This window comes from Pelmatolapia mariae, linkage group LG8, assembly GCF_036321145.2.
Source record: "Pelmatolapia mariae isolate MD_Pm_ZW linkage group LG8, Pm_UMD_F_2, whole genome shotgun sequence".
Taxonomy (NCBI): domain Eukaryota; kingdom Metazoa; phylum Chordata; class Actinopteri; order Cichliformes; family Cichlidae; genus Pelmatolapia; species Pelmatolapia mariae.
The window spans coordinates 21,395,386-21,422,357 of NC_086234.1; the positions used below are offsets into that span (position 1 = coordinate 21,395,386).

General features: G+C 39.0%; 5 protein-coding genes and 1 non-coding gene across 13 annotated transcripts in view; 4 read left to right on the plus strand and 2 right to left on the minus strand.

Annotated features, from left to right (window-relative positions):
• Nucleotides 1-673, minus strand: part of arhgap17a (Rho GTPase activating protein 17a) — a 32,902-nt gene extending 32,229 nt beyond the window's left edge. For 4 of the 8 annotated variants that reach the window (XM_063481521.1, XM_063481520.1, XM_063481518.1 and 1 more), the window contains exon 1: nt 142-673. In XM_063481521.1, coding sequence (XP_063337591.1) covers nt 142-194 — 53 coding nt within the window. In that variant the 5' untranslated portion in view covers nt 195-673. The remainder of the gene's footprint in view (nt 1-141) is intronic. The other 4 variants (XM_063481525.1, XM_063481524.1, XM_063481523.1 and 1 more) reach the window with 1 other exon arrangement.
• Nucleotides 674-4,389: 3,716 nt separating this feature from the next.
• Nucleotides 4,390-12,020, plus strand: lcmt1 (leucine carboxyl methyltransferase 1). The gene is made up of 11 exons (XM_063481526.1): nt 4,390-4,706; nt 4,992-5,083; nt 5,271-5,392; nt 5,556-5,632; nt 6,315-6,376; nt 6,487-6,589; nt 8,356-8,476; nt 8,692-8,793; nt 9,182-9,273; nt 11,181-11,278; nt 11,506-12,020. The coding sequence occupies exons 1-11, from the start codon at nt 4,621-4,623 to the stop codon at nt 11,526-11,528; spliced, it is 978 nt and encodes a 325-aa protein (XP_063337596.1). The 5' UTR covers nt 4,390-4,620; the 3' UTR covers nt 11,529-12,020.
• A 539-nt stretch (nt 12,021-12,559) lies between these two features.
• LOC134632752 (aquaporin-8-like) lies at nt 12,560-15,864 on the plus strand. The gene is made up of 5 exons (XM_063481527.1): nt 12,560-12,874; nt 13,288-13,414; nt 14,276-14,484; nt 15,042-15,176; nt 15,765-15,864. The coding sequence occupies exons 1-5, from the start codon at nt 12,603-12,605 to the stop codon at nt 15,805-15,807; spliced, it is 786 nt and encodes a 261-aa protein (XP_063337597.1). The 5' UTR covers nt 12,560-12,602; the 3' UTR covers nt 15,808-15,864.
• Nucleotides 15,865-20,237: 4,373 nt separating this feature from the next.
• Nucleotides 20,238-24,595, plus strand: LOC134632753 (aquaporin-8-like). The gene is made up of 5 exons (XM_063481528.1): nt 20,238-20,494; nt 21,264-21,390; nt 21,483-21,697; nt 24,333-24,467; nt 24,553-24,595. The coding sequence occupies exons 1-5, from the start codon at nt 20,238-20,240 to the stop codon at nt 24,593-24,595; spliced, it is 777 nt and encodes a 258-aa protein (XP_063337598.1).
• A 421-nt stretch (nt 24,596-25,016) lies between these two features.
• Nucleotides 25,017-25,938, minus strand: hbae5 (hemoglobin, alpha embryonic 5). Its single transcript, XM_063482125.2, has 3 exons — nt 25,844-25,938; nt 25,368-25,575; nt 25,017-25,145 (listed from the first exon to the last, which is right to left on the minus strand). Exons 1-3 carry the CDS (start codon nt 25,936-25,938, stop codon nt 25,017-25,019), a joined length of 432 nt encoding a protein of 143 aa, XP_063338195.1.
• Nucleotides 25,610-25,703, plus strand: trnai-uau (transfer RNA isoleucine (anticodon UAU)). The gene is made up of 2 exons: nt 25,610-25,647; nt 25,668-25,703. It is a non-coding gene; the product is annotated as a tRNA-Ile (tRNA).
• Nucleotides 25,939-26,972: the final 1,034 nt, after the last annotated feature.

Genomic DNA, 26,972 nt, shown 5'->3' on the forward strand with positions numbered 1-26,972 from the left:
AAACAAGTTGGTGTTAGTTTACAATAAGGTTAAGAGTTAAATTCCGGTCCAACAAGCTTTAGAAAGCTGCTGAGAACAGCAAGAAGAAAAGTGTGTCTGCTAGTTCGCCTATAAAGCTTCGGAGCTGAACACAATACTTGCCTGCCGACTGTTTGATTGGCGAGCTGTTTCATCCGATTGAACTGCTTCTTCATTTTCGCTCCCTTGCCAGTTTAGTCGTCCAAAGTTAAGCTTCAAAACCGGCCTTTGGTTTGTCATGAACTTCACAAGGGGGCCTCTCCCAATTTTCCAAGCTGTCGCTATGACAGGGAAAAACAAGCGAGAGCCATTGAGCCCAAAGCCAATTAAAAATAGTTCGTAGCCGAGCTAGCCCCCCGAGCTAGCCCTTCCCAAGTGGAAATTCTAGGCAAAAGTTCCCGCGGGGGGCGACGGCATGACCCACGAACCTCCTTTTTGGTATCTTTGCGTGCATTAAAGTCCCAAAGTAACCCGTGGCTAACTTTCACCGGCTCCGGCGGCTTTTCATGACTCCTCTCGGTTGCTGGCTTTTCTGTTAGCCGAAGAGCTAACACTGTTAGGGGAGCTGGATAATCCGTCGGCCGCTTTTTTCCACCAGAGCACAGCAGATGACTGAGAGCTGAGTGCGCAGCAGCAGCAGCACCTCACCTCTGCCACTGCCAACACACACACACAGCGGCAGGAAGTAACGTAAGTGCACGGCCAGCATCTGCCAGGCAGCACCACCTCCCCCTGGACACTGCCAGGAGAAACCTACTCAAAACAATGCCTTCCTAAACTAAAACACCAGGATGTTTGTTTGTTTGTTTTTGTTTTTCATTTGTATCACTAATATTAGTATAGTGGAAAATGGGGGGAGGGGGTAGAAAGGGCTTCTAGCAATATATATATATATCACTATCATATAATATCACTAATATTAGTATAGTGAAAAATAAAAAAAATCACAGACACATTTTTGGGTTTAGCTCAAATGGGTTGAATGCACTTTAATTGGTGCTTAAACCTTGTGGATCTAGTTAATATAAAGCATCTAGGAGTTTGCTCACAGGGTTTCCACATAGAACCACATTCATTTTGTTCAACCTTCTTTCCTCTTCCCAGCAGGTTAAAATGGTTAAAAAAAATAGTATCTACAGTGGTGTGAAAAAGGAAGCTTTCTTTCTTCAGTCAGTTCTGTGAAAAACTAAGTGCAAGTGATTGAGCAGCTTGTAGAGCTACCTTTAGGAGCAGTAACTTCAGGTGTTTGCTTTCTGTGTGAGTTTATCAGTCTCTTGCATATTTGTTGGGGAGGTTTGGCCCAAACCTCTTAACAGTGTTGTTTCAGTTTATTGAGATTTGCAGGCTGTTTCTTATGCTCAGCTCTCTTGAGATCCTGCCACAGCACTTCAGTCAGGCTGAGTGATTGCAGCACCTTTCCTTCCTGTTTCAGTCTTTCTGTTGGAGCTCATATTTGACTCCAGAATATCTGCATGTACAGAGGAGTTCACGGCTGACTAAATGACTGCAAGGTGCCCAGATCCTGTGTCTATAAAACAAGCCCAAATCACCCCTCCACCACCGTGCTTGAAAGCTGGTCTGAGGTATTTTTTTTGTGCTGGTTCGGGTTTTGCCAAACATGGCACTGTGCATTATGGCCAGACATCTCCACTTTGTTCTCGCCTTGTTCCAAAAGTCTTGTGGTTTGTTCAGATGCAACTTTGCAAACCTAAACCATGCTGCCATGTTTGTTTGTTGTTTGTTTGTTTGTTTGTTTGTTTTTCTTGGGGGGGGGGGGGGGGGGGGTAGAAAGGGCTCCTAGCAACCTTTCCAAACAAGTCATACTTGTTTTTTTCTAATTGTACTGTCATGAACTTTAATATTTAATGAGTTACTGAAGCCTGCAGAGTCTAAGATGTAGTAAGATGTAGCTCAAGGGTTTTTTTTTTCAGTTTCTCTGAGCATTGCACGGTTTGACCTCGGAGTATATGTGCTCTCTTAGGAGGATTGTGGTATTATGTTAATGCACCTGAATGCTCCAGACCTACAAACTGCCAAAACAGAGGTGCTCACACTTGCTAATGGCCAATGAATCAAGTGCATTAGCAGCTGGCTCCTTCTGACCCTCTTAATTCCAACAGAAGTAGTTGAGGGTATGCTTAAAAACCTTCTTTGTTTCACACAACTGTAGATTTAACTTTGTTAGCTTGTTTGTGAATTTGTAAATATTTCCTGCTTTATGTTTCCTGCAGGCTTGAAAGCCATATGCTCATTCACGCAGTTTATTTATTTGGCCAATAATTTGTTCCACTGTAAAACTTAAAACTATAGGAATTTGTTCTGACTCCAGTAATGTTCCTTTTCTTTAACATGAAGATGGACCACATCATTAACTACAGTCACACCACCAAAAATTCACTATGCAAATATCTAATAAAAGTCTCCAGACTCATTGTATTTAAGCAAAGAAAAAAAAAGACTTGATTTAAACTGGCAGGACAGATAAGAGCCTTTGGGTTGCTGCTCTCCTAAACGACAAGTCACTAAAATCTAAAGAAAAAAACATATTACCATTTGAATATATTCTGACCTAAGCCAGTCAAAAATACAATAAAAAAGTTTCACTGACCTGAAACAAAATAAATTAGGCACATTATAAAACAAAAAGATAAGGAAAAAATGCAAGTAAAGCCGCAAACTTCTGATGGGGCTTTCCACAAAGACCAGTGACTAAACAGCTTGGAAGTGAAAAAAATGGGAACAGGGTATGCAGCTGCTGCAAAAGACACTTTTGATAAAGACACAAGCTGTTGATATTACAGACTTTTTATGTGGCTTTATGTTAATAATAATAATTAGGAATTTCATTCAACTGATAAAGATCTACTCTGTTAACGTGGCTTCCATTTTGAATGATCTCAAATTTATGTAAAACCCAACAAGAATGAACACAAAAGATTTTCTTTCTAATAAATAAATAAATAAATAAATAAAATGAAAGCAATGACAATACAGAGAAAGAGAGGCATTTTACAGGAAGCACTGGCATCACCAAGTCTGGGAATGGAGCCCACATCCTTTTTGCTATGCAGCAATAAAAAAAAAGGCTATATATTCACCCTTAATGCCATTCAACTCAAGTAACCGACACCAGCGAAATAGCTCCAAAAGACTTATGCCAAGAGCCAAATGCATTACGCTTCTGTAAGATCGAAACTGTGGATTTTAAAGATTTGCCACTCAGCTGTTCATTAATGCAGTCACGTGGATTGTTCGGAATACACTCTGACAGTATCAGACTGTTTAATGCAAACCTCACAGCTGCTTATTACAGTCTTTGTCTCATGGTCTCAGCAGCTGTACACTTTGTTATCTTCCTGTGCAGAATTCAAAAGGATTAATTATCTGATTATCTGAGTGACATTCGGTGTCCTCAGTGAGGCTGACTTTAATGTGGTGGGATTTCCCTTTCAGTTTGCCCACAACTGTGTCAGAGGTCCAATTTCATATGTTATTGTTCTGCATATGCACGCCTACGTGCTTGTTTAACTCTTTTGATCGTTGTGGTTTGGTTCCTGTAAGAGCTAGTTTACCTCACACACCTTCTTTTTTCCTTCCAGCTGTCCCCTGTAGGGGTCGCTACTGCGGATCATCTGCCTCCCATCTCAACCGATCCAGAGCTTTCTGTCACACCAGCCCTCTGCATGAACGTCCTCTTTGGCAGCTCCAAATTTAACATATTTTGTCTAGTGTATCATCCGATGAAGAAGATATCTCAAACATACGTAATGAAAAATGTCTGAACATTTTTGTGTTGACTGTCATGTCTAATTTATTTATAGCCTATATCACACTGAAACAACAGGAGCTGACCCAAAGTGCTTCAGAGACAGGTGCATTTGGATTCCAGGTCTCAAAATAAATAAATATATAAATAATAAATACATAAATAATCCACTTTCAAAATATATGAAAAGCTTCAAGGTGTCCCCCCCCCCCCCCATGTATTAACTAATTATTGTAGAAATTAAAAATCACAGTGATTCAGTGGCCCATTAAAATGTGTCAAAAATTTGCTAATTGGTGATGATTCATCTCATAAATCATGACACACCGTTCTCCCCTGCATAAGTGGTCTTTATACGTTAAAGGTATTAGTGTTGGTATTGATATTGTCTGCACTGACCCTCTATTTATTTGATATAGGATCAATACTAACATTTGCAGTACCGCACAAAAGCACTACAGCACACTGCGTTGCTCCCCCCCCCCTTTTAATAAAAAATAACCTCTCGAGGTTTAGTTCCTCTTTTTTCAAAATAAGAGCACCTGTAGTACTCTTAATCTGAAACGCAAACCCAAGCCGGAAGAGATTATATTTTGCTTCCGGGCAGTTGTTTATCCATACATTTTCAGCCCCAAGTAGTTTGTAAATAGGCAACGATATTTATAACCTCGTTACGTACCGGTTATTATTTCTGCCATCTCGTAACTTGCAGGCTTTTCACCAGGACTTCCGCCTCCCGACTATGCTCGCGGTGTTTTCTCTGCAGTTTTACTAGTTAGCTTGTAGCAGGTAACCAGAGCCCAGCAGGTGGACGAGCAGCAGGACGGGAATCACCAATGGCAGCTCGGCAACCCTTCACAGACACGGACACTGCCGATGAAGCAGTGAGGGCGACGTGTGACGATGCAACCACATGCAAAAGGTAACAGCATCATTTGGAGTCAGTAAAGGTAACTTAAGGCAAAGAAGTCAAAGGCTAAAGCTCATTCTGCGTGAGTCAGTTACCCTGATATTTCAATGCTATCGTTATTTACAGCAACACCATCGAAATACAGAAACTCCTCTCTGGTTGTTGTTGACACAACTAGGTTGTTTAGTTGTATTGTTTGTGGGTTTCTATCATAAGCATCTAATTAATATTTCAATGAGTAATCTGGCTTTGAATGTATGACACAGCTTCATGTAGTATATAAAATCTATGTTATAGGTTTGCTACCAGTAAAGGCTACTGGAAGGACCCGTATATCCAATACTTTGTAAGATCTGTAGGAGACCGAAAGGCCCCCGAAATCAACAGAGGCAAGTAATGAAGCAGCTTTCCTTAAAAGCATTTGTCCTTTTATAGCTTGTTGGACAATCTCTGTGTAGTATTTGTAATATAATTTCATAATTTGTAATTTAACATATAAGCTGGTGAAATATAACCAGCTCATAACACTTGTTGTACAGTTTAGTTAGCTTTTGCATGTCTCATGTGATTTGACAGGTTACTACGCCCGTGTGCAGGGAGTGAACCACCTCCTCGATGCGTTTCTAAGGAAAACACAGTGTGACTGTCAAGTCATCAACCTGGGTGCTGGACTGGATACCACATTTTGGAGGCTAAAGGTTTGCAAACAATCAGCTTGCTTCCTTCGCTGTGCTCTAAATCTGATTTTCATTAATCTGTGACTTTAGTCATGTCTCATGTTGTGACGTGACTGCATCCAAGTACCTTCTATTTGCTCTCAAAAAACGTACTGCTAATCTTGTGTGTTTATATGTGTTATAGGATGAAAACCTCATGCCACGGAAGTTCTTTGAAGTTGACTTCCCAACTGTTGTGGCAAGGAAAATACACAATATAAAGTAAGACAAAGTGATTTTTCTGCTGTATTCCAGTCTTTAAAATTCTAAGTTTGAACTTAGTCATCGTTTTAGGTTTAATTATCTTAATTTATATCCATTAAATATATAACAAGATCACCCAAGGCTGAACCTTTTGTGCTTACATGCAAGAATCAAATACCTGGATCTGTGATTTTTCTAGGGGAATGAAGCGAGCCTCATTCAATGATATTTGCATACAGAATGGCTCTTATAACCTCCTCTGGGCATTTAATTATGACTAAATGAAAGGAAAGTGAATGTCATGTTTATATTGGTTTCTTTGGTGACTGTAATGTAGAGGAGCGATCCATAGAGGGAGCTAGAGCCTCTTGTTTCATAAAAAAGATCATTTACAGCTGGGCCACAAAAGAGCTGGAGTAACATCGTAACTGTATTTGCAAAACAAATCAGCCTGTAAGAAAAATTTAAACGCCACATTAATTAATTTACTAACAGGGAATTTGAGTTGAAAAATACACTAAAAGCTACATGCACTTAATGAACTAATAATTATAAAGTTCTGATTTGTATATTTATAATGTATAAATACATTTTTAACACTTTGGAACTGAAAATATCTGCTAGTTTGTATGTAAAACACCTGAATACTTATTTACTGCTGATATTCTGTTTTAATTATGACTTTGCTTTCTTTGATTAGGACAAAACCTCCTCTGTCCAAACCCATCATCGAAACCCACTCAACAGACTCCTTACTGCTAGGTACGCAGTAAGTGGTGCAGTTATTTTGGTATCCAGATGATGCTTCAGTGGCTTTAAATACTAATTATATGACCCCAACTCTTTCTAACTGTGGTTCTGTCTTTCTCCAGATGCCCACAGCCTTGAATCAGATCGTTACTGTATCATTGGGGCGGACCTCAGAGACATCTCCAGTTTGGATGAAAAACTGAAAAAGTTTCAACTTAACCCAGAGTATGTGTTATACATTTTTGTATTTTATCTCTTGAATGGAAAAATCTATTTTAAAAAAAGCTCCCTATCATTCCACTTTATTAGTACCTTTTACAGCTCTCTATCAGTTGTAATTTGTTTTCACCCAGGGCCTCAAGAATTGCAGCTTATCTCTTTGTTGTGTGTAAGTAGCTGAAGATAACAAGGGGCACCCTACTGATCATGTGTGTGGCTGCAAAGCAGATGGAATGTCAACCTTCTGCAGCTTGCATGCCACACCCATAAGGCACGCTTGAATATGAAACACTAAAACTCAGTCAGACTTAAAATGTGCCTGTATGCTTAGTCATGGTTTTGCTTACATTCTGCTAAATATGCTAACTCGGGGAGCTAGCATGACTCATGAACAGCAGATCTGAGCGTTAATTTGTCTATTGCGAAACACGACATGGATGATTTATTTTAACCGCCATAGTTGTAGTTTATTTATATTATAGTGTTTCTTTGTATGCCACACACCACTGCATTTACAGGTACATAACACCTACAACTCTGCAACACACACAAAAAGAGCCAGCGAGAAACACAAGCAAAAGTTAAAGGGATTTTTTTGCCTTTAGAAATGATCATTTAAAAATTGCATTTGTGAAACATGCAAGTGTGACACATGTCTAAAATAAATACATTTTAAAAGAAATATTTTACACAGCACTGTAGATTATTTATGACTTATTACAAATGAGCTTTGGTCTAAGTTTAAAATTATGCAGGATCCCATTTAAGATCTGTAGAAAAAAATCTTTGAAATAAGAGTTTACAAAATTGTTTTTTTCACTTCCTGTGCGTTAGGAGCCCAAAACTCTTAGTAGAACCATGAGGTCACTGAGCTATTGGGGAGCCTGTAAACCAGGGGTGCCCAATCCCAGTCCTCGAGAGCTACCGTCCTGCAGCTTTTAGATGGATCCTTGTTCCGACACACCTGAATCAAATGAATGGCTTGTTATCAGGCATTTGCCAAACTTGATGGCATGCTGAAGAGGCAATCAAACCATTTGATTCAGCTGTGTTGGAGTAGGGATGCATCTAAAAGCTGCAGGACAGTAGCTCTCGAGGACTGGGATTGGACACCCCTGCTGTAAACGATGTGCAAAATGTACATTCTTGCCCTTTGCGCACAGAGATTCCTACAGATTTTCTGAACTTTTTGATGTTACTGCCATCAAAAAACGTTTTTCTTAAAATGGTACATTTTCTTACTGTGACATTTCTGCGTTCTATTGTGAATAAAATATGGGTTTGTGAGATTTGGAAATCATTTGCTTTTTAATTTTTCATTTACATTTTACACAGTAATTGGCTTTATAAATGAACCACCAAGAACCTTAACCTTCTATCCTTCAGGTGTTTGATATTTAGATTTTAGCTGTAGCATCACTTTACCAGTTGTGTTGAATAAAAATAGGGCATAGAGAGATAAGACAAGGACATTTTTGCAGCAGGGCTAGTGGACCTTTTCAGATAGCTGGGAACTTTTCTTTTTTTTTTTTTTTGGCCTAATTTACTATTGAAAGCTTGCATAAAAACAGGAAGCTGTTTTTTTTTTTTTTTTCCCTGTCTACCAGCATTACAGGAATATGAGCACCTTCACTTTTTTCCACTACACTGGATTAAATGAAGACATTTCTGCACATTATATTCTTCTGCATGTGGATTAATGTTTTGTCTTTGCCAAGATCTCACTAAGTGCATTCTTGATATGTTCTTTTACGTGCTGGTCTCATCTCCAGGTTACCGACATTGCTTCTGTCAGAGTGTGTGCTGGTCTACATGACACCATCTCACTCCTCCAACCTTGTTCACTGGGCAGCAGAAACCTTTCACACTGCCATGTTCATCAACTATGAACAGGTAAACAAATGTAACAACTTCATAATTAAGTACTTGTTTTTTTTTTTTCCAAGCATTAGTTGCAAATTCTTTTGTACCTTTCTAGTCGTCAACTGTTTGCAACCTAAGTACGACACACTGAGTATTTGAAATGCTTCATGTAGATTGGAGCTGAGTAACAGGGAGGTTTTTATCAAGGGAGCAAAATGTGATTTATGTGCTGTCTTTGTGTCCAGGTCAACATGAGTGATCGATTTGGTCAAGTGATGATCGAGAACCTGCAGCGTCGCCAGTGCACCCTGGCGGGAGTGGAGGCATGCCAGACTCTGGACTCTCAGGTAACCTCCATCTCATCAGTGACTTTGTTAGCATCAATACACATCATAAAGGATTATGAGCAGGTTAACTAGCTGTCAAGTTTTAGACAGACCCCCAACAAGTTGAGTCCCCTCACTCAGCCTGGAGAAGGTTTTTTTTCTCTTGTTAAAAAGGAGTTTTTCCTTCCCACTGTTGCCAAGTACTTGCTCACATGAGGTCGGCTGATTTTGGAGGTTTTCTCTTTATCATTGTAGGGTCTTTACCTTACAATAATAAAGCTGCTTATATAAAATTGAATTGAACATCCAAGAGATGCTGTGTACACTAACAAATGACACTGTGTTGCTGGTTGTATCATTTATTTTGTTTTGTGAGGTTTTGCAGATATTAATTTGTCTTCGTTTGCAGAAGGATCGGTTTCTGAAAACTGGCTGGGAACACGTTGACGCTCTAGATATGATGACGGTCTACAGTATGCTCCCTCAGGATGATGTGGCAAGGTAATGCAGGCAGTATCAAGCATCTTGAGGCCACTGTTGTTGCTATTTGGGGCTATATAAATGAACTTGAATTGAATACTTTCTCTATGGAAGGATGGATATCTGCTTATCTGATATCTGCTATCTGGTCTGTGCTTCTGTAGAAATTACCCAAACACTTATTATGTAACTCCATGTAATGTTTGGTTACGTTATGTCATGACGCACTAAAGTACTGTCAGTGTGCTGGCTCTGCACCAGCAATGGCTCTCCATTGGTGGAAAAGAGTTTATTTTACTGTCTTTTTTCCCCCATCTCCACCTGTGTGTGGATGGTGGAGGGATTTCTAGTGGGACCTAAATTCAGTCCCAGTATTCAGGTCCTCTAACATATCAACAAGTGCTGTGAATGCCGTGGCAGAGTCATGACTTACACATTTTGGTAAATTTCCAAGGCCATTTACCCAAAATTCGCTTCTTGTCGTCCATGAACTCTTGACCTTGCTGACTCATTAAAATAAAACACTCTTTTATTTCAAATCCTTCCCCTTTCTCCACCTCTCTGCTCTTTTCCCACAGTGCTTTCACTTCCTTATTTTACCATTATACATTTACACTGGATTAAGTAAGCAAATATATATTTAGCAAATCAAATGTTCCACATTTTTTTCCTCATTTTCAGCTATAAATTCATCTTTATCTGTTTTTTTAAATATGGAAATGTTTTTAAAATTGTTTCACTTAATCATTTCTTTATTGCAGTTAATGGTTTATTTTTTATGTCTTTATATGCATTAGTTGAGTTTTATGTGATTTTTAGCTCTTTAAAGAATTTTTATGCTTAATCTATATCTCCAGTTTTCTTATTGTCGATAGGTCAGGCTTTGGTGGTTAAGTTTGATACTCGCCGAGCGTAGAGTGGGCTTGCTCAGGTTCTTGTCTTGCTTCTTCATCTTAATCCAGTTAAATTGTGACTGTTACCATTTTATGTGCTAGTAAAGCTGCCAGTGAAGGCCAGTAAAGTTTGAAGTCCTGACAGTATAATTGATGTCCATTTTTATGGATTCTCTGACTGGAGATAACGAGAATATTGAATATTGTATATTGAATGTTGTGGGGTTTTACTATGAGGAATTCATCTGGAAAAAGCCTCGGTGAAAGGTATTTATAGGATTGTTGCATTATCCAGTATTGTGTCTTAATCCCCCCCGATTTCTTTATATTGTTTTTTGAGTGCAGCAATCTATTGAAACCTAGAAGAGCAAATCATTCAGTGTTGCTTCAGTTTATCAGTTTAGCTTTTTTAAGGTCCCGCCACAGGATTTCAGAGTTGAGGAGTCAGTTTTGATTGGGCCATTGCAACACCTTGATTTGTTTCTCTTTCAGCCACTCTGTTGTAGATTTCCTTCTGTGAACCGGTTTTGATCGAGTTTTAGCTCTCGGACAGATGGCCTGTCATTTGACTACAGAACACTGGTATACAGATAAGTTCATGGTGGAGTCAATGACTGCAAGGTGTCCGGGTCCTGTGACTGCAAAACCAGCCCAAATTATCCCCCCTCCATCACTGTGCTTTACAGTTTTACTGTCCAAAGGACATTGTTCCAGAAGTCTTGTGATTTGTTCACAAACAGTATGACCTAAGATGTATTGCCATCTTCTTTTTAGAGAGAAGACCCTTTAATTTACACAGGCCTCAGTTTACATGTTAATTTGTTATGTAGCCATTTTTGTAGTGTTTTTTTTTTTTTTGCAGGGTTTTTTTGAGCGTTGCACGATCTGTCGCTGTGGTGAGTTCACCATGGGAAGAATGTGGCATTGTGTTAACACACACCTGAATTTTACAACCCAGTCTACATGACTGTAGCTTCCTGAAATGAAAAGTCACATTTTAAGACAAAGTCTTGAGTAGATTTTCATTTCTTTCAGAATTGAGCATCTGGAGTTCTTGGATGAGAAGGAACTTTTGCAACAACTTCTTCAGCACTACAATATCTGCTGGGCCACCAAGGATAAACTTAATCTGGGTAATGCACACTTTAATGTTAGCCTTATGAATGGATACGTAAGCTGTGAGAGGACATCAAAGTGACAGACGCTATGTTTCAGGATGTTCTCTGACTACAATGGTGACAAGCTGACTGTCAGTGTATTTACTTTGTCGTACTCGTGCGTGCTTTTCAGATCCCCCGCTCATCAGTTTGAATGTCTGCTGTGGCCATTAACAAGAACAGGTCATGTTCTCTTTCCACAGGTCTCTCTCAGTTGGCGTTTTGAGCATTAAATTGCGCCACTTTTTGTGTGTCCGCCAAAATCAACAGCGGGAGAAGACGTGTTAAAGGAGGCCTAAGGAAAGAGGAAGTCATTAATTCTCTGCCGAGCCCCTCATCTGGGATTCGTTCCGGTGTGAAAAGTCCCGGCATCAGCAAAATGCAGTTTCACAAGCATCCTTGATATCCCTGTATGTGTTAAAGACATGATGAGAATTGTGAACATGTCCAAAACATCAACAAAATCTGCTCTTGTGTGATGGAGATGAAAGAATGTATTAAGAATCACAGATGTTACATATTTGTGCTTTCCTGATTTTCATGTGCCATTTTAATTTAATTTATTGATCAGATTATTACTTGCATGCCATAACTAGTGAAATGCATACAAATACTCGTTAATTTTACTTTTACCTGCAAAATGTTTTCAATTGTTGACCCTAGCTGAGAGAAAGTGACAGATTAGTTTGTTATTGATTATATTTGATGATCAATCAAGTGCAGATAATTAAAGAAAATCTTTTGTGTAAGATGTCGTTGAACTGTCAGTTATCTACTTTGTTATGGACGTCATATCTGAATGATTATGTTTAAAGCCTGGGCTTATCCAGAGTGGGTGCGATATTCTTGGGAGTGAACACCACGATAAGTTCTGAGAATTCTTGATTGCATTAATTGCGCAGACAGACTTTGCGTTGGGTTGTATCATTGACTGATGACTTTATTTAGGGGACCTTGTAGATCATAAAAGTTACTTATTTATTTGTATTGGTATCTGTAGGCTTATTGATGAGCTTAGGTTCAGCAATCAAAAAAACACAACTAAACATTGTGATTGTGTAACAGGACTTTCACCCTGACTGCTTTGATGTTCCACGACAAGACTAATCACTTAACAAGCTCATCTTCTATATCTTGGGAATATAAACAATTGCAGGAAGGAGGGGCATCAGCGAAAAAATGTGGACGTGCGTATGTCCCTTTGCATCATTGGCTTATATACAGAACTGTATGCTGATCGTACTGTAGTCCACCAGTGGAAGTGGAGGGAGTCAAGCACAGGGCAGGTTTCAAACACAGCATGTCAGGGCTAGAAAGTAAGACAGAGGTCTTCACAGTAACCGAAATGGGGGAGCCGGAGGTGGAGAAAGACATTGGCAACAGAAGTAAGATACGATCCAAATATGAGCTGTACGTGCAGCCCTGTCTGGCTGAGCTGTTGGGAACCTGCTTGTTTGTGTTTGTGGGGTGTGCCTCTGTTATCGGGAACGTGGAAACGGGGGGTGTCATCCAGCCTGCCCTGGCACATGGACTGGCCCTGGGAGTGCTGATCACAGTGTTTGGGCAAATCAGGTACAGATTTATTATATACTGTTTTTTCTTCTTGTATTTACAGTATTATAATAGAATTTGGGGGGGATTTTGGTTAGTGTAAAGACAAAGAAAAAACAAATTTATGAATTTTTTTAAAAAAAATTTAGGATTTAGGGCTTTTTACTCTAAGCCCTAACTTGTAGAAGTTACTCCAATTAAAAGAGCATCTAGGTATTGGAAACCACAGCAAAAAAAAACCTTTAAATATACTGATGCATTTTTTGTCACACTTTGTATTGCCTTAGTTTGATACAACAAAGGTAGCACACACATAAACACATTATTCATCCCATTCTATTCTTTCATCTTTTTTCATCTATTCATCCATTTTTGACAGACAGTTGTAACCACTTGATCACTTTATAGACTAAAGTTAATTCCAATTCTTGCAGCGGGGGGCACTTTAATCCTGCAGTGTCTCTGAGCATCTACCTGTGCGGGGGGATGAAGCTGATTTTGCTCGTACCTTACATCGTAGCTCAGATGGCCGGAGGAGTGGTTGGTGCTTTTTTGTCAAAGGTAAGATATAGTCTAAATAAAAGATGAAATACTAAAGATACGCAAATTCATTATAAGTCAAAAGACTGCCTAGATCAGAAAAATATATTAAAAGTTTAAATTTTGTCGTCAGTCTAATTGCTGATTTTTTAACTAAATGCTAAAATACAAAAAATGTTATTTCATGCACTACCAATGTGGAAAATTTGTTTTTCTTTGTAATCATTGGCCTTTAGATAGTGGTAAGAAGATATCAACAATTTATGTTTAGGGTTTTATTTTGTTACAAATAGTTTTCTGTAAGTTGTGCAAATCACTATATATTTCATTTAATTATGTTATTTCTATATTTCAATGTAAAAGTAAAAAAAAACCTTGCAATGCAGAAATAATAATAATTAATGAATGAATTAACTAATTAACTGATGGAGTGATATGTTTTAAAATCTGTAAAAATCAGTAAAACTGGGCTCTCAAGACTTGAATTTTCATTATTTCATTATTTTTACTTTGATCCTAGTTTTGAGTAAGTCAGCGTTTGTTTATTCTGGCATGACGTCAATGTTTTGTCATGTAAAATGTGAATTTACAAGGTTATGTCATCATTTTGACATCATTGAACCCAATATTTTTGACTTACTGTGTATAAATATGGATGACACACTATGACAGTTCAGAATTGTGATTTCTGATTACTTACCAAGCAGCACTTTGACTTCAAGATTGATTACATCATTGACTTGACCTTATCAAGATTGAGCCAAAAACATTTACCATACAAGATTGTAATTTAAGATCATTAAGTGATATTTTGATTTACTGAAAAAAAGTTAAGGTTCCAGTCATGTTATATCCTATGTGTTCTACTTGTTCTCCTTTTAGGCAGTGTATCCCTCTAATAACTATACCGCTTCCCTCGGAGGAGCGTTTAAAGCGGTCTCTGCTGACGCTGGTAGATCCACCCTGGTAGAAATGTTGTTGACCCTGATCCTCACCATGGTGGTGTGCCTGGGGGCCGTCAACAGGAAAACCCAAACAGACTGGGTTCCTTTTTGCATTGGCCTCACTGTGGCTGCCAACATACTTGCTGGGTAAGAATCTCAGGAGGAATCACTGGAAGCTAGACTCTGATCACTATTAGGGCCATGATAGGAGCCGTGGTTTCAGATTTTTTTAAAAAAGAATAAAAAAAGGTCTACTTGTTTATTTTGTCCTGCTTTTGGTTGACTTTTGTAATAAGTACTGAAAAGGAGAAAAAGTAAAAGTCAAAATGGCAGAACCTAAAGATACTGGTTCTTATTATAGCCCAGGGGGCTAAACTCTTTTTTTTTTTTTTTACTTAAATCACTGATACAATTTAAAAGATGTAGGGTGTGAACTTCTTTCAGCTCATAAAGCAAGGCATGCCAGCAAAGGTCTGAGAATCACTGGAACAGGTTAATCTCTGTTTCCTGTAACACATCTTCATGAATTTATTAACTTCGTCAAGTTTCCCTTTGAAATGAGTCTTTATGTCATGCACAGGCTTGTGGACCATTATCCCATTGCTTGTATATCCTGTTTTTCTTGCATGAGAAGTGTGCTGCTGATCTGCATCACTGATCTCCAGCTGTATTAACGTGTTGGTTTGTCATGACTGTTATTTCAGAGGGACTTTGTCAGGAGCTTGCATGAACCCTGCCCGTGCCTTTGGTCCTGCCATGGCTGCCAACCACTGGAACAATCACTGGGTCTTCTGGGTTGGACCCGTTGCTGGTGCACTGCTAACTGTCAGCATCATCAGGTAAAGATTCAGGACATGTTATTTGCTTTTGCGTCCAAAAGTCAAACGTGCACATTTCACATATGTCTAGTATAGATTTGTAGTTCCTCGTAAAAAAGGCCATATTCATGTAGCATTGCAGTACTACTGTTGGGATGAAAGTGGGCAGCAAGTCAGCTCAAGTACAATAGTCAGCCACAATATTACGTTCACCTTTTTAAATAGTCTTAGTATTTCGGTAGGTGTTATTTATTTATTATTAGTTACTTCTGCAAGGCCAATCATAATGCTTAAGTATTATATCCTTCTTAACCATTTATAGACCCAACACACCTACTACACTGGAACTCCTGGGGTCTTATGAGACACACTTTGCAGTTACATTAACTCTAATGTTGTTTCTATTTAGATTATGCCTCTTTGAAGAATCTGTGTATTCAGAATACACACATCCTACAAAAGATGGAATATGTGTAAAAAGCACACAGTGGCTTTGTACCACATCATGTGCATTTTAGCAAATTTTTCTTAGATGAATGAAAGGTCCATGAAAGGTCATGACAATAAATGGTGATGGAAACAACCAGTAAAGATTATCTTTTTTCGCAGGTTGTTGATCGGTGACCATAAAACTCGAGTTGTGCTAAAGTGAAGGCCTAATTCATTAAAGAGGACTGCAGAGACCACAACCAGTTGATGGGTATCTTGGCATCTTTTCCATTCAGATGGTCATACATTTCTCAGCAACATGTGAAGAATGTGTGCCCACAGATATCCACCATAACTGTTGGCTTCTATTGTTTGGCTGGAAAAAGTCCAGACATATTTAACAATAAAAGTTTCTTCCAAGCGCTCACACTGTCTGCTCTCTGCACTACTTACTTGAGTCTTTTGTATTTGTTTGAATCAAAGTCCCACATGGTAAGGAGTATTTTAATAGTTTTATTACTTAAATGACGGTACAAGGACAGGTCAGTGGCTTAAAATATAAAGGTAGATTAGAATCATAAACTGGTGTACTTCGATCCAATGAGACTTGAAACGTAGCTTCTTTTTTTAAAGACAAAATATTCCGTTGCAAGTGAAAATTTCATAATCAAAATGAGCAAAAGTCTTGAGTCACTCGTCATATGTGGAAAGACAGCATATAAGGAAAAAACCTAGCTTGTACAATTCTGTTGAGCTTGAAAGTAAAAGGACTGCTTCTTATGTAGCGCTTTTATACTCTGCCTAAGTAGACCAGCCCATGACTGATAGTGTCCACTGTGTGTGTTTCTATACACGTATGCTTTTACTGCAGTGGTGGTGTGATGCTAATAAATGAAGCCTTTGCCAATCAGATGCCTTAAACATGTTACTGCGTGGCAGATCAAAATCCGACTGTTCTTGTCTGTCTTCATAATTCCATCAATTTTGACAAGATCCTCAACACTACTGGCTCTCCAAACCATGATAGAGCCTCCACCTGTTTTACAGATGACTGTAAACTCTCGCTGTTGTACCTCTCTCCTGACCTACATGACAGTTTGAGCCAAAACATTCTCATCTCGATTCAACACACCATAAAACCCGTTCCCGCCGATTTTCAGTCCAGTTCTCGTGTAAGCTAGCATGCCTCAGCCTTTTCTCCCTCTTTCCTTTCCTTAAGAACAGCTTCTTAACAGCCAGTCTTCCACTGAGACCATTTCTGATCAGTGAACAGGCCTTTGTCAGGTCTTAAGGACATGACTTTCAGATACTGTTCCCCTACTGTTGATTGTTTTTTAGGTTTTAGCCTGCCACTTCTTGTTTTTGTTCTCCACAGAATGCTGAGATATGTCAGGCTTTTAGCTAATAGCTCTTTGGTAATTAGCTTTGTGGAGCAAAGCTACAATTTTATGCCTGTCAAACCATGTCAGCATCATTTAACTGTACAAATAGAAATAAATGATGTCTTGATGCATGCTCAATCATCCAGGTAAGTAAATCCCAAAAGGTTCAATTCTGTTCATCTGGACATAGCGTTAAGCTACGCTACGCTGAAAATGCTATGTTGGCTACGCTATGCTGAAAATGCTACGTCCAGATGAACAGAATCAACCTATTGGAAGGAATAAATGATGTGCTTTTCAACAGGTTGCTATTAGCAAAGTGCCTAAATATTTAAAATAGGTTATTTGCTAACTTGTGTTTTATGTGAAGACACAACACTGGTTCATCCCTTGAGTTATGTGCTTTTTTAAATGGTTAAATAATTCACGACTCACGAGTCAGTGTTAAGTGGCTCTGGTTTTCTCTGAAAATGCTCAGGTACAAGCAGTTGACTAAAAGTGAGTGAAAAAGCAGTCAATGTCCAAGAAAAACTTTGAAAGACCTTTAGGAAGCCCGGAGAATTTCCAGACCAAAAAAGTACAATAAAGTCTGTCCTTGGGAGAAAGATATAAAGAAATGAGACATTTGCACAGTACTGTATTTAAGATAGGAAAAAAGGTGGATGTACAATTACTCCGTTGAAGAATGCTGTCAATAGATGTGTTGTATAATACACATAACATTATAGTATAATCTTATCACTATAATCTTTTAATCTCTATCTCATAATCTTATCTAACCTCACTGTGAGATGTGATAAGATTGAAGAAACAGGTTGTACGAATTAAAAACAGAAATAGTAAACTTCAAGGAAAACAAGCTGGGTCGCAACACCTTCTAGTGTTTTTGTAAGTAAGCTTTAGTCAATCATCAATCAATGAAACAAGCAAGAAATCTAACTTACTTATTTACTAAGTCCTCTTGTGTCACGTACTGAACTGGAGGTTGCTATACATGCATTCATTTCATCACATTTGGACTACTGTAATTGATTATTTATAAGTCTAAGCAAAATCTCCCTGGAACATCTGCAGGTTGTTCAAAACGCTGCAGCAAGGCTTCTGACCAAAGTACTCGCATGTGACACCATTGCTAATACAGCTCCATTGGCTCCCCATTGAATTCAGAGTCCATTTTAAGATTCTGGTTCTGACTTTTAGAGCTCTTCATGGACAAGCACCAGCTTAGATTATTGAACTTCTACAGCCCTGTGTCCCTAGCAGGTCCGTGAGGCGTGATCAGGGCCTATTTGTTATACAGCAGGGTTGGGCAACTCCAGGCCTCGAGGGCCGGTGTCCTGCAGGTTTTAGATATCACCCCGGGTCAACACACCTGAATCAAATGATAAGTTCATTACCAGGCCTCTGGAGAACTTCAAGACATGTTGAGGAGGTCATTAAAAATTTGAATTGGACACATCTAAAATCTGCAGGACACCGGCACTTGAGGCCTGGAGTTGCCCACCCCTGTTATACAGCAAACAAGGCTGAGAACTCAGGGAGACAGAGCTTTTGCCACTGTGGCCCCCACATTATGGAACTCTCTTCCTGTGAGCTTGAGATCTGTGGACTCAGTAGTCTCTTTAAAAAGAAAAACAACAACAACAACTAAAAACTCATCTTTTTGGAATTGCATTTGGTTAATTTTTTGTCTGTTTTGTTTTAAATGCCCTGGTATTTGTCACAGTATTCAGAAGCAGAACAAAAGGTAAGGCAAACTGATACAAAATTAAACATTAACCTAAACTGGGAGAACTAAAAAACAACATGAAGAACCCTGACATGAACCTAAACAAACCTGGACAAGAAACTTGGAAACATGGCAAGAAACAACAGATGACCTGACAAGGAATGGATGAAAACAAACAGATTAAATACACACAGGAGGTGATCAGGGGAAGTAGAAACAGCTGACACAAATGAACATAACTATCTCACAGGGGAAAAGTAAACACATTACACTAATGTGTAACTAAACACATTGAACAAAGAAACACAAGACTTTCAAAATAAAACAGGAAACAGAGAAATGAAGACATGACACACAAGCTTGATAACATGTAACACGCAGACAAGAAACACAACATATTGACACTGAAGACAAGAGAAGACTTATAAATGTTATAAAAGTAGTCAAACGAGAATGAAACTCGACTAAATCCTAACTACTAGAGGCAACACAAGAACTTAACATATTTCCAACAATATAAGGAAACAAAAATACAAAACAAACTCAAAACTGACCCGACATTATTTTTTTTTTCTTGTGAAGCACTTTGTGATATTTGTCCTGAAAGGTGCTATATAAATAATATTTTTACTTACTTACTTTCTCAGTTCTTTTTCTTGAATCCGTCTCGTCTCAGGGTCAATAGAGGGAAAGTATCAAAGTACTTGCAGCAGTGTATAAACACTAAAAAAATGTCACACATATTAAAAAAAGAAGATTTGCTGAAAAAGAAAATGTCCCAGTGGTTGATATATTGTCATATGACACTGTTTGATTATTTTCTGCTGCATTTGCACTGGCTGAGCTGCTTGTGTTATAAATTTGATCTCATGCACAAGTGAGAAACAAGATTTTGATTCACGGTCAGATGCACGATTCTAACCGTTCTTTCCTCTTTGCTCTTTGCGACGTTTGGCTTCTTTGATGCCATTTGTCTATTAAATAATATAAATATGTTTCGGTACATACATGTTTATCTTAGTTTAGGATGTAATTAGTCTGACATAATCTAAAGTTCAGTGTTGTTATCCAAGAGTGTAAAATCCACTTACCCTGGACCATAACTTTCTGCAAAGTCTCTAATCTAGCTTATCTATATAGACGCTTGGCGATTGCTTTAGGTTTGGCAGGGGATGCAAATAAAGCAAAGACAATGATTGTTATGACAGAAGAATACTTTAACTCTGGAACTTGTGACCTCCACCCCTCCCTCATGCATCATTATGTTTTATGTGTTTTATGTTTTATTTTTTTAAAGATGTCACTTAAGTGCACTCCTTCAAACACTGCCAAGCATGGCTGAACAGGTGTGAAGAACCTTTATATGGCTCAATAATTCATTCTTTATGCTTTTATGACCAGTGATGCAATATGTTTTCAGTGTGCAGGTTATGGGGGATGATTATTAATAAACCCCAACACCTTGCAGCACCTTTGGCACTTCGGCACACTGGTCCGAGTTCAGAGAAGCCAGCTGCAGGTGCAAGCAAATAAGGAGCGACGATGGGCGAGGAGCAAATTGAAATGGGAGATTCTGCTCTAATGGAGCCTATGAAGACTAAACCCGTGTTGAAACCTCAAGCTAACAAATACGAGAGATTGTACCAGCCCTGCTTGGCTGAAATTGTGGGGACCTTGTTCTTTGTTTTCATCGGCTGTGTGTCTGTGATCGAGAACGTACCAGAAGCTGGACGGCTACAGCCAGCCCTGGTGCACGGTCTGGCTGTAGCCGTGCTGGTGGCTGTCATGGATAAAATCAGGTAAAGTTATTTATTAAGTCAAACGTTGGCATTTATGTTTTAGTTGTTGGATTGTTTGTTTGAATATCATTTATGTCAAACTTTAACCTTGGTCACTTGAAGGTTAAAGATAAAGTTCATTTACCTACCTTAAATCTTTTCAGGATATCTTTTGTAGATAAATAAGGCAGTGTATGTATGATTAATGCAAATAAATCAATTTAAAAAAATCTAGAGGGTAAAACAGGGATTTGACGTAATGTGTCACATATGACACATTTAATCCTTGCGATGTCTTTATATAAGAAAAGGAAGGTCAGTTTCGACAGCGCGTCACTGCAGAAAATGCAAGAAATCTGTCGGCATAACTCTTTGGGGTTAAATTGTTTGAATTAAATGTGTAAAATCACATAACAAATAACAATTTCTTATTGGTCATCGCCCAAACTATCCTGTAATTATAAAACAGACCATTTTTGTTAATGCACAGATTTATTTATTTGACTGTGGCTTCATTGTAACAAAAAGAAATTTTTACAGTAAGTGACGAAAAAACAGGAACTTTTCTGTCATTTCATTGTTAATCTATCACCTTGTTTTACTTTGATGTAGCATGAGTGTTCATGGGGAGGTCTTTATCAGGAGTCTTTGCTGGCCCCATCTGGCCCCTGGGCCTTATGATTGATAACCCTGGGTTAAAGGTTTACCATGCAGACATTTACCAGATTTGAGTGGAGTTGGCTCTGTTTGTTCTCAACTTTGTCTTTGTTGCTCCTTTGCCTCCTCCCAGTGGCTCTCACTTTAACCCTCCATTCACTGTTGCCATCTACCTGTGTGGAGGCATGAACCTGATGATGGCGGGGCTCTATATTGTCTGCCAGCTGATTGGAGGAGTGGTGGGAGCCGGAATGGCCAAGGTCAGTTGAAGGTTCAGCACCTTCACATCTTCTAAACGGATGCATGTTTGAGTATACTGTGAAATTTTCACCACAACTGTACTGTTTCATAGCTGATGACCCCACCAGAACGCTTCTTCAATGCCACGGGAGCAGCGTTTACTATCCTCAAGTCAGACAGCCAGCTGTCACGAGCCATATTTGGAGAGGTGGCCATGACCTGCCTGATAACTTTGGTGGTGCTGCTGGTGGCCGTCAATACCAGGACGAAAACCCCACTGGCTCCTTTCCTGGTGGGCTGTACGGTCATAATCAACGTCTTGGCAGGGTGAGACGCAAGGGCAGTGACCCCCCCCAAACGATGGGCCACTGGCTGACATTACTGTTGTTTAAAATTCACAATGGTTATGACATAATTGTAGCTGTTCTGTTAACCCGTTTACCCCTATATGTAACCAGCTGTACATACAGTCATGTGAGAAAAAGACATTTTTAAACACTTTCCTGAAAAACCAACTACACAACATGTCTGTGTAGGTCCTCAGTCATCCAGGTCATGGTAATCTAAGGAACTTAGAAAAAAAGCAACTGGACTTCTTTAGGTTTCTCCTTCAAAGCTCGCTTTTCTTTCCAAGGTTCTTCAATTACACCACATTATTTAGCTTTAGCAGCAATAACTTGAAGTAATTGTTTGCAATATGGCTTTATCAGTCTTTTCTATTACTCCTAAGGAATTTTGGCCTAATTTTTTTAAATGTTGCTTCAGTTATATGAGATTTATGGGCAGTCACTCATGCACAACTCTCTTGTGGTCATGCTCTGATTTTTTTTCTTTTTCGCCCAATTTGGGCCAAACTTTAGTTGTAGGACAGATGGCCTCATGTGCTGGACAGGGCCCTGTCCTTCCATGATGATTCTTCTCCTTGCTCCTTTTTTTCCTTGGGTTTCTGCTGCAGTCAGTTATGGTCATCTTCCTCATGTGCTCACTGTTGTTCGTTGTCTCCTTCTGGATAGTGGTTCAGACACTCACTAGCCCCTGGCCTCCTTCTTTCTGCTTAGCGTACAGTCTCAAAGTGCTGGATTTAGGGTGAAATCCTCCATGCATGGTCATGAGCTTCCTTGTCTTGATGGCAGTGGCTTCTATCTCTTTCTTTGGCCAGCTTATTATCCCAGCAGTGTACCTGATCACGGGCAGGGCGGTGATATTAATTTGATAGCCCGGATCTTGTTCTTGCTATTTGCCTGTGGGATTCCCAGGTACTTGTAGCTGTCCTCAACGGTGTTGGGCAAGTTACTTTGAAAAAGTAATTAATTATAGTTACTAGTTACTTCTTCAAAAAAGTAACTGAGTTAGTAACTGAGTTACAATATTCTAAAAGTAATTAATTACTTGAAAAGTAACTATTGTGTTACTTTAAAAACGTTTAACCCTCTGAGGTCCAGGGTATAATTGGCCATTTTTAACTACTTTTGATTTTTTTTCCCTCCACATTTCACCTTTAAAAACTATTTGCTTTGCCTTGTTTGGTATCATCCTTTTCAGCACAACCTCACGTGTCTGAATTTACAGTCATGTTTTCATTTTGATATACTGTATTAACACAATTGATCTAAAATCAGACAAAAAAACATAAAATCAGAGTAGAAAAAGTTATATTTTTTACTGTAACAACCACAAACATGTTTAATGAATCATATTTCATAACTTTAAATGCAAATATAAATTGTCAATTTTAAAATCCTATGCACAAGTTTTGCAAACAGCAAAGTTATTTGCATCCATTTACCTTTTACCTTGATTTTTTAAATAACCATTTCAAACTATTTACAGAACAATCAGCTGTTCTGCATTCAATAAGATGCCACACAGATTATTTGTGCCACTCCAAAAATTTCTGTCCACTATAAAGGAGAACATCACAGCCTGATACCTGCAGGTCTGACAGCAGCAGTCGCCTCATTGTTCTGACACACAACACAAAACTATCCACAACACTACACACTAACTACACAAGACAACACATTAACTACACAATCCAAACACGCTAAACGTCACAAATCTCTCACATCTCAAAACTCGCTCTCTCTTTTGTTTTTTTGCTCATAAGCAGAGAGTGCTTGCTAGCGCTGTCCTTAGACAGTAAACGTGACGAAACTATTGAGGAAAAAACACCGCGTATATATTGTTTATCATGACTCTGGTTTTACGTGGCCTATCAACACAATTTATAAACTGGTATATATCACCTTGTTGCTTTGTCTTTAAGTGGTCATGTGATTGACTTACCACGACTACTTTATTCTTCCTCAGCCAAACAGCAGCACTCATGCGATTGTTTTGCCCCCTTAGCTCCAGGTGTTGTGCTAGACAGTGATCGTGATTACTGTCCGCGGGAGCGCGCACAGCTGCTTAAAGCTGTAGCGTCCAGATTACTTGCGTAGTCAGCTACTTCCGTGAAATTGATATAAGATGCGGTAAGCTGAACACAGCTTCAACCGTCTGTTTGTTGAAAAATAGTAACCGACCGCATTTTCGTGTTAGTAACTGTAACGGCGTTGTAACCATAGAAATAGTAATTAGTTAGATTACTCGTTACTGAAAAAAGTAACGCCGTTACTAATGCCGTTACTTGTAACGCCGTTATTCCCATCACTGGTCCTCAACTTATGCAATGTTGCCTTCTGATCCATGGTAGATCCTGCACTTGAAGTTGACTTGTGCTATTGGCTTAAAATTGCCCTCTAGTGTTGTTCACCTTTATATATTAATGAATCAAAAACTTTGACCCATTAATAATATTGTAAAAATATATGATATTCTGGTCTGATTGCTTTTAGTGCTTTAGACATATTCTAAAGTGTTTTGCATTATTGGTCTACTTAAGCAGGATTTTATCTTGTGCTTAAGTAAATGATTTAAAAACTTGTTTTTCCTCTTGTTTAACTTTATCACTTATGTGCAGGGGTGATATATCAGGAACGTGTCTAAATCCTGCCAGGGCTTTCGGTCCAGCTGTGGTGACCGGCTACTGGACTTACCACTGGGTGTACTGGGTTGGTCCCATTGGGGGAGGTCTTGTGGCCGCTGCTTTGGTCAGGTAAGAGAAGTTACACATAACTGGATTACTAAATTAAACCACAGGAATGATGCACCAGTGTCACTGTCTCTTCCTGTTTTTGCAGGATCATTCTGGGTGACAATAAACTACGAATCATAATGAAATGACTCCATTTACAGCTGTGGTGCAAGATTCAATATATCCATAAACTCTGTCTTTCACTCCATATATAAAAAAGGGCATACTTTTGGATATTTCTTTTTGATACTGTTATTCCATGGCAGTTTGTAATCTATGGATTGTTGTTTAGCATAAAATAAATTAAGAAAAATATGTAAAACCATTTTTTCTCAGTTCTTTTCCATAAAAACCAAAGAACTGCCATTTAATCGAAGCTCTTTATTTGGACTTTTTTCTGCAGTGTCACGTGTGCAGGTGTGAAACGACACAGTGGGATATTTTTTTTTTTTAAAAAAGGAAAAAGAAAAACACACACACAGAGCAGGATCATTTTTGGCGGCATGCTTTATTTTCGTTTTCCAACCATGATTTTAATGGTCACAAACTGCGCTTTTCACTGCCGACATCTCAACGGTATCTCTCAGAGAGACCCAGGGCCACGGCTGCCAAGAATTTGTCGAAGGCGACATGAGCTTCCGGGGTGAAATCGTTAGGGAACATAGCGGCGATCACCACCATAATGGTCTGACCCAGGATCTGCAGAGAGAGAAAACAGTTTATACCAAATATGAAGTTTGCTCTTGATAAACAGACTGTTTGTTACTACAAATGCATAGTCAATAAAGTTTACGTTCTTAAAAACAGTTTTTTCACCACGTTGGATTATATTTTAACATAAATTAACCGTGCGTGAAATAGGAATAGACAATAACCTCTGTTTATAACTGAAATCGCATATGCACATGATCCGTGTCTTACCTTGAAGTTAGATGGGTCCACCCTCAGCTTGAAGGCGTGCAGCTCACTCAGTTCCAGCAGGCCGCCGCTCAGGTTGTCAATCTTGGACACGGCCTCAGTGACTCCACCCATGATCTGCTTTCCGTGACTCACCACGGGGGCAGAACCGGGAGTCAGGTCCGGCCAGTGGGAGAAGTAAGTCTTGGTTTGCGGATACACGAGGAGCATCCTGTGGAAGCAGAGATGAACATAGTGGGTCACAAGCTCCAGTGGCGCAATCGGTCAGCGCGCGGTACTTATAAGACAGTAGCCTGCAGAGTGATGCCGAGGTTGTGAGTTCGAGCCTCACCTGGAGCACGAGCTTATTTTAAGTAGTCGAAGTCATGTTAATTTGAAGTGTGTTTAAATATTTGAGGCGACTGTTGCTGTAATTTGGCGCTGTATAAATAAAATTCAATTGAACTGAATTCAATAAACAAGTGCCTATACAGCCTTACCTGCCCAAAGCTTCGGCTCCAATAGCATCCACAGACTTGGAGACCTTGGCCCAGAGTGCCTTGACGGCAGCTTTGTCTTTCTCAGTCAGACTCATGTTGGATTGGTTGTCTCGCTCTCTCTGATGATGCTACCCGGCGAGGAGCTCTGCTTAAATTCAGTTACCCCCTCGGTCACACCCACGGCATCTGATACCAAGCCGCAACATGTGACGCAGATAGGACTCATCCACCGGGTCTGATAGAAACTTGTTTGGCTTTAGGCCAACGCAGAGGGTGATATCTGCTGGTGACATCTTGGGTGTGAATTTGCAAAAACATTCTGTATTTTTTCGTGTAGGATACCAAAAGTGCAACGTAACCACATTTTCTGCTTTGTAAGTTTGTGAGAAGTTAGAGGTGAAGCACATGGTCCCCTGATGACTGATGAGTGGAGAACGTCTCAGGCGGAGTGATATCATGTGCAGAAAGTCTACAGTTCTAAGAACAGTGAGTGAACTCGTGTCTAAGGAGTTGCTGTGAAATTAATGCCAATAAAACTGATTGATTCATAAAACTGAACCCATTTTCTATTACTCCAATGATTACGTTTTGAAACGTGTAGCTTTACTGAGGCCTGGACCAAGTAAAATATAGTAATTTGTTGTAATAATAATAATAATGATCATTTTGAATATTTAGAAAACAATTCGATTCGATTCGTACTACTTAAATCAATCAATAAAAAAATAAAGTACATTTTCGTGATGTGATCAACATTTAAACACTTTTACTAATGAAGTACAATATAAGTTTAAGAAAATTATCTATTTGTAAAAAGCAGATTTCGTGATCACAGAGAATGTGGGTCATTTATGGATGCAGGTGGGAGTTACAAAAATGCATGCATGCACATTACGCAGTTACAGAAAAGAGCGCAAAATTCTAAAATATATGCAAATACACTCGGTGGATCCAGGATATACTAAAAATACAAGATTAAAAAACAGCTCTTCTTATCAAATTCAAGCTTTTTAAAGCTTTCTCAGATTTATCAGATTGAATTTTTTAATTCAGCACTTTTTTTCTTTTTTGGCTCGGGCCATAAAATAAGTTCCTATCAGTGGTAGAAAATAGAGCAGACGGCCTTTAT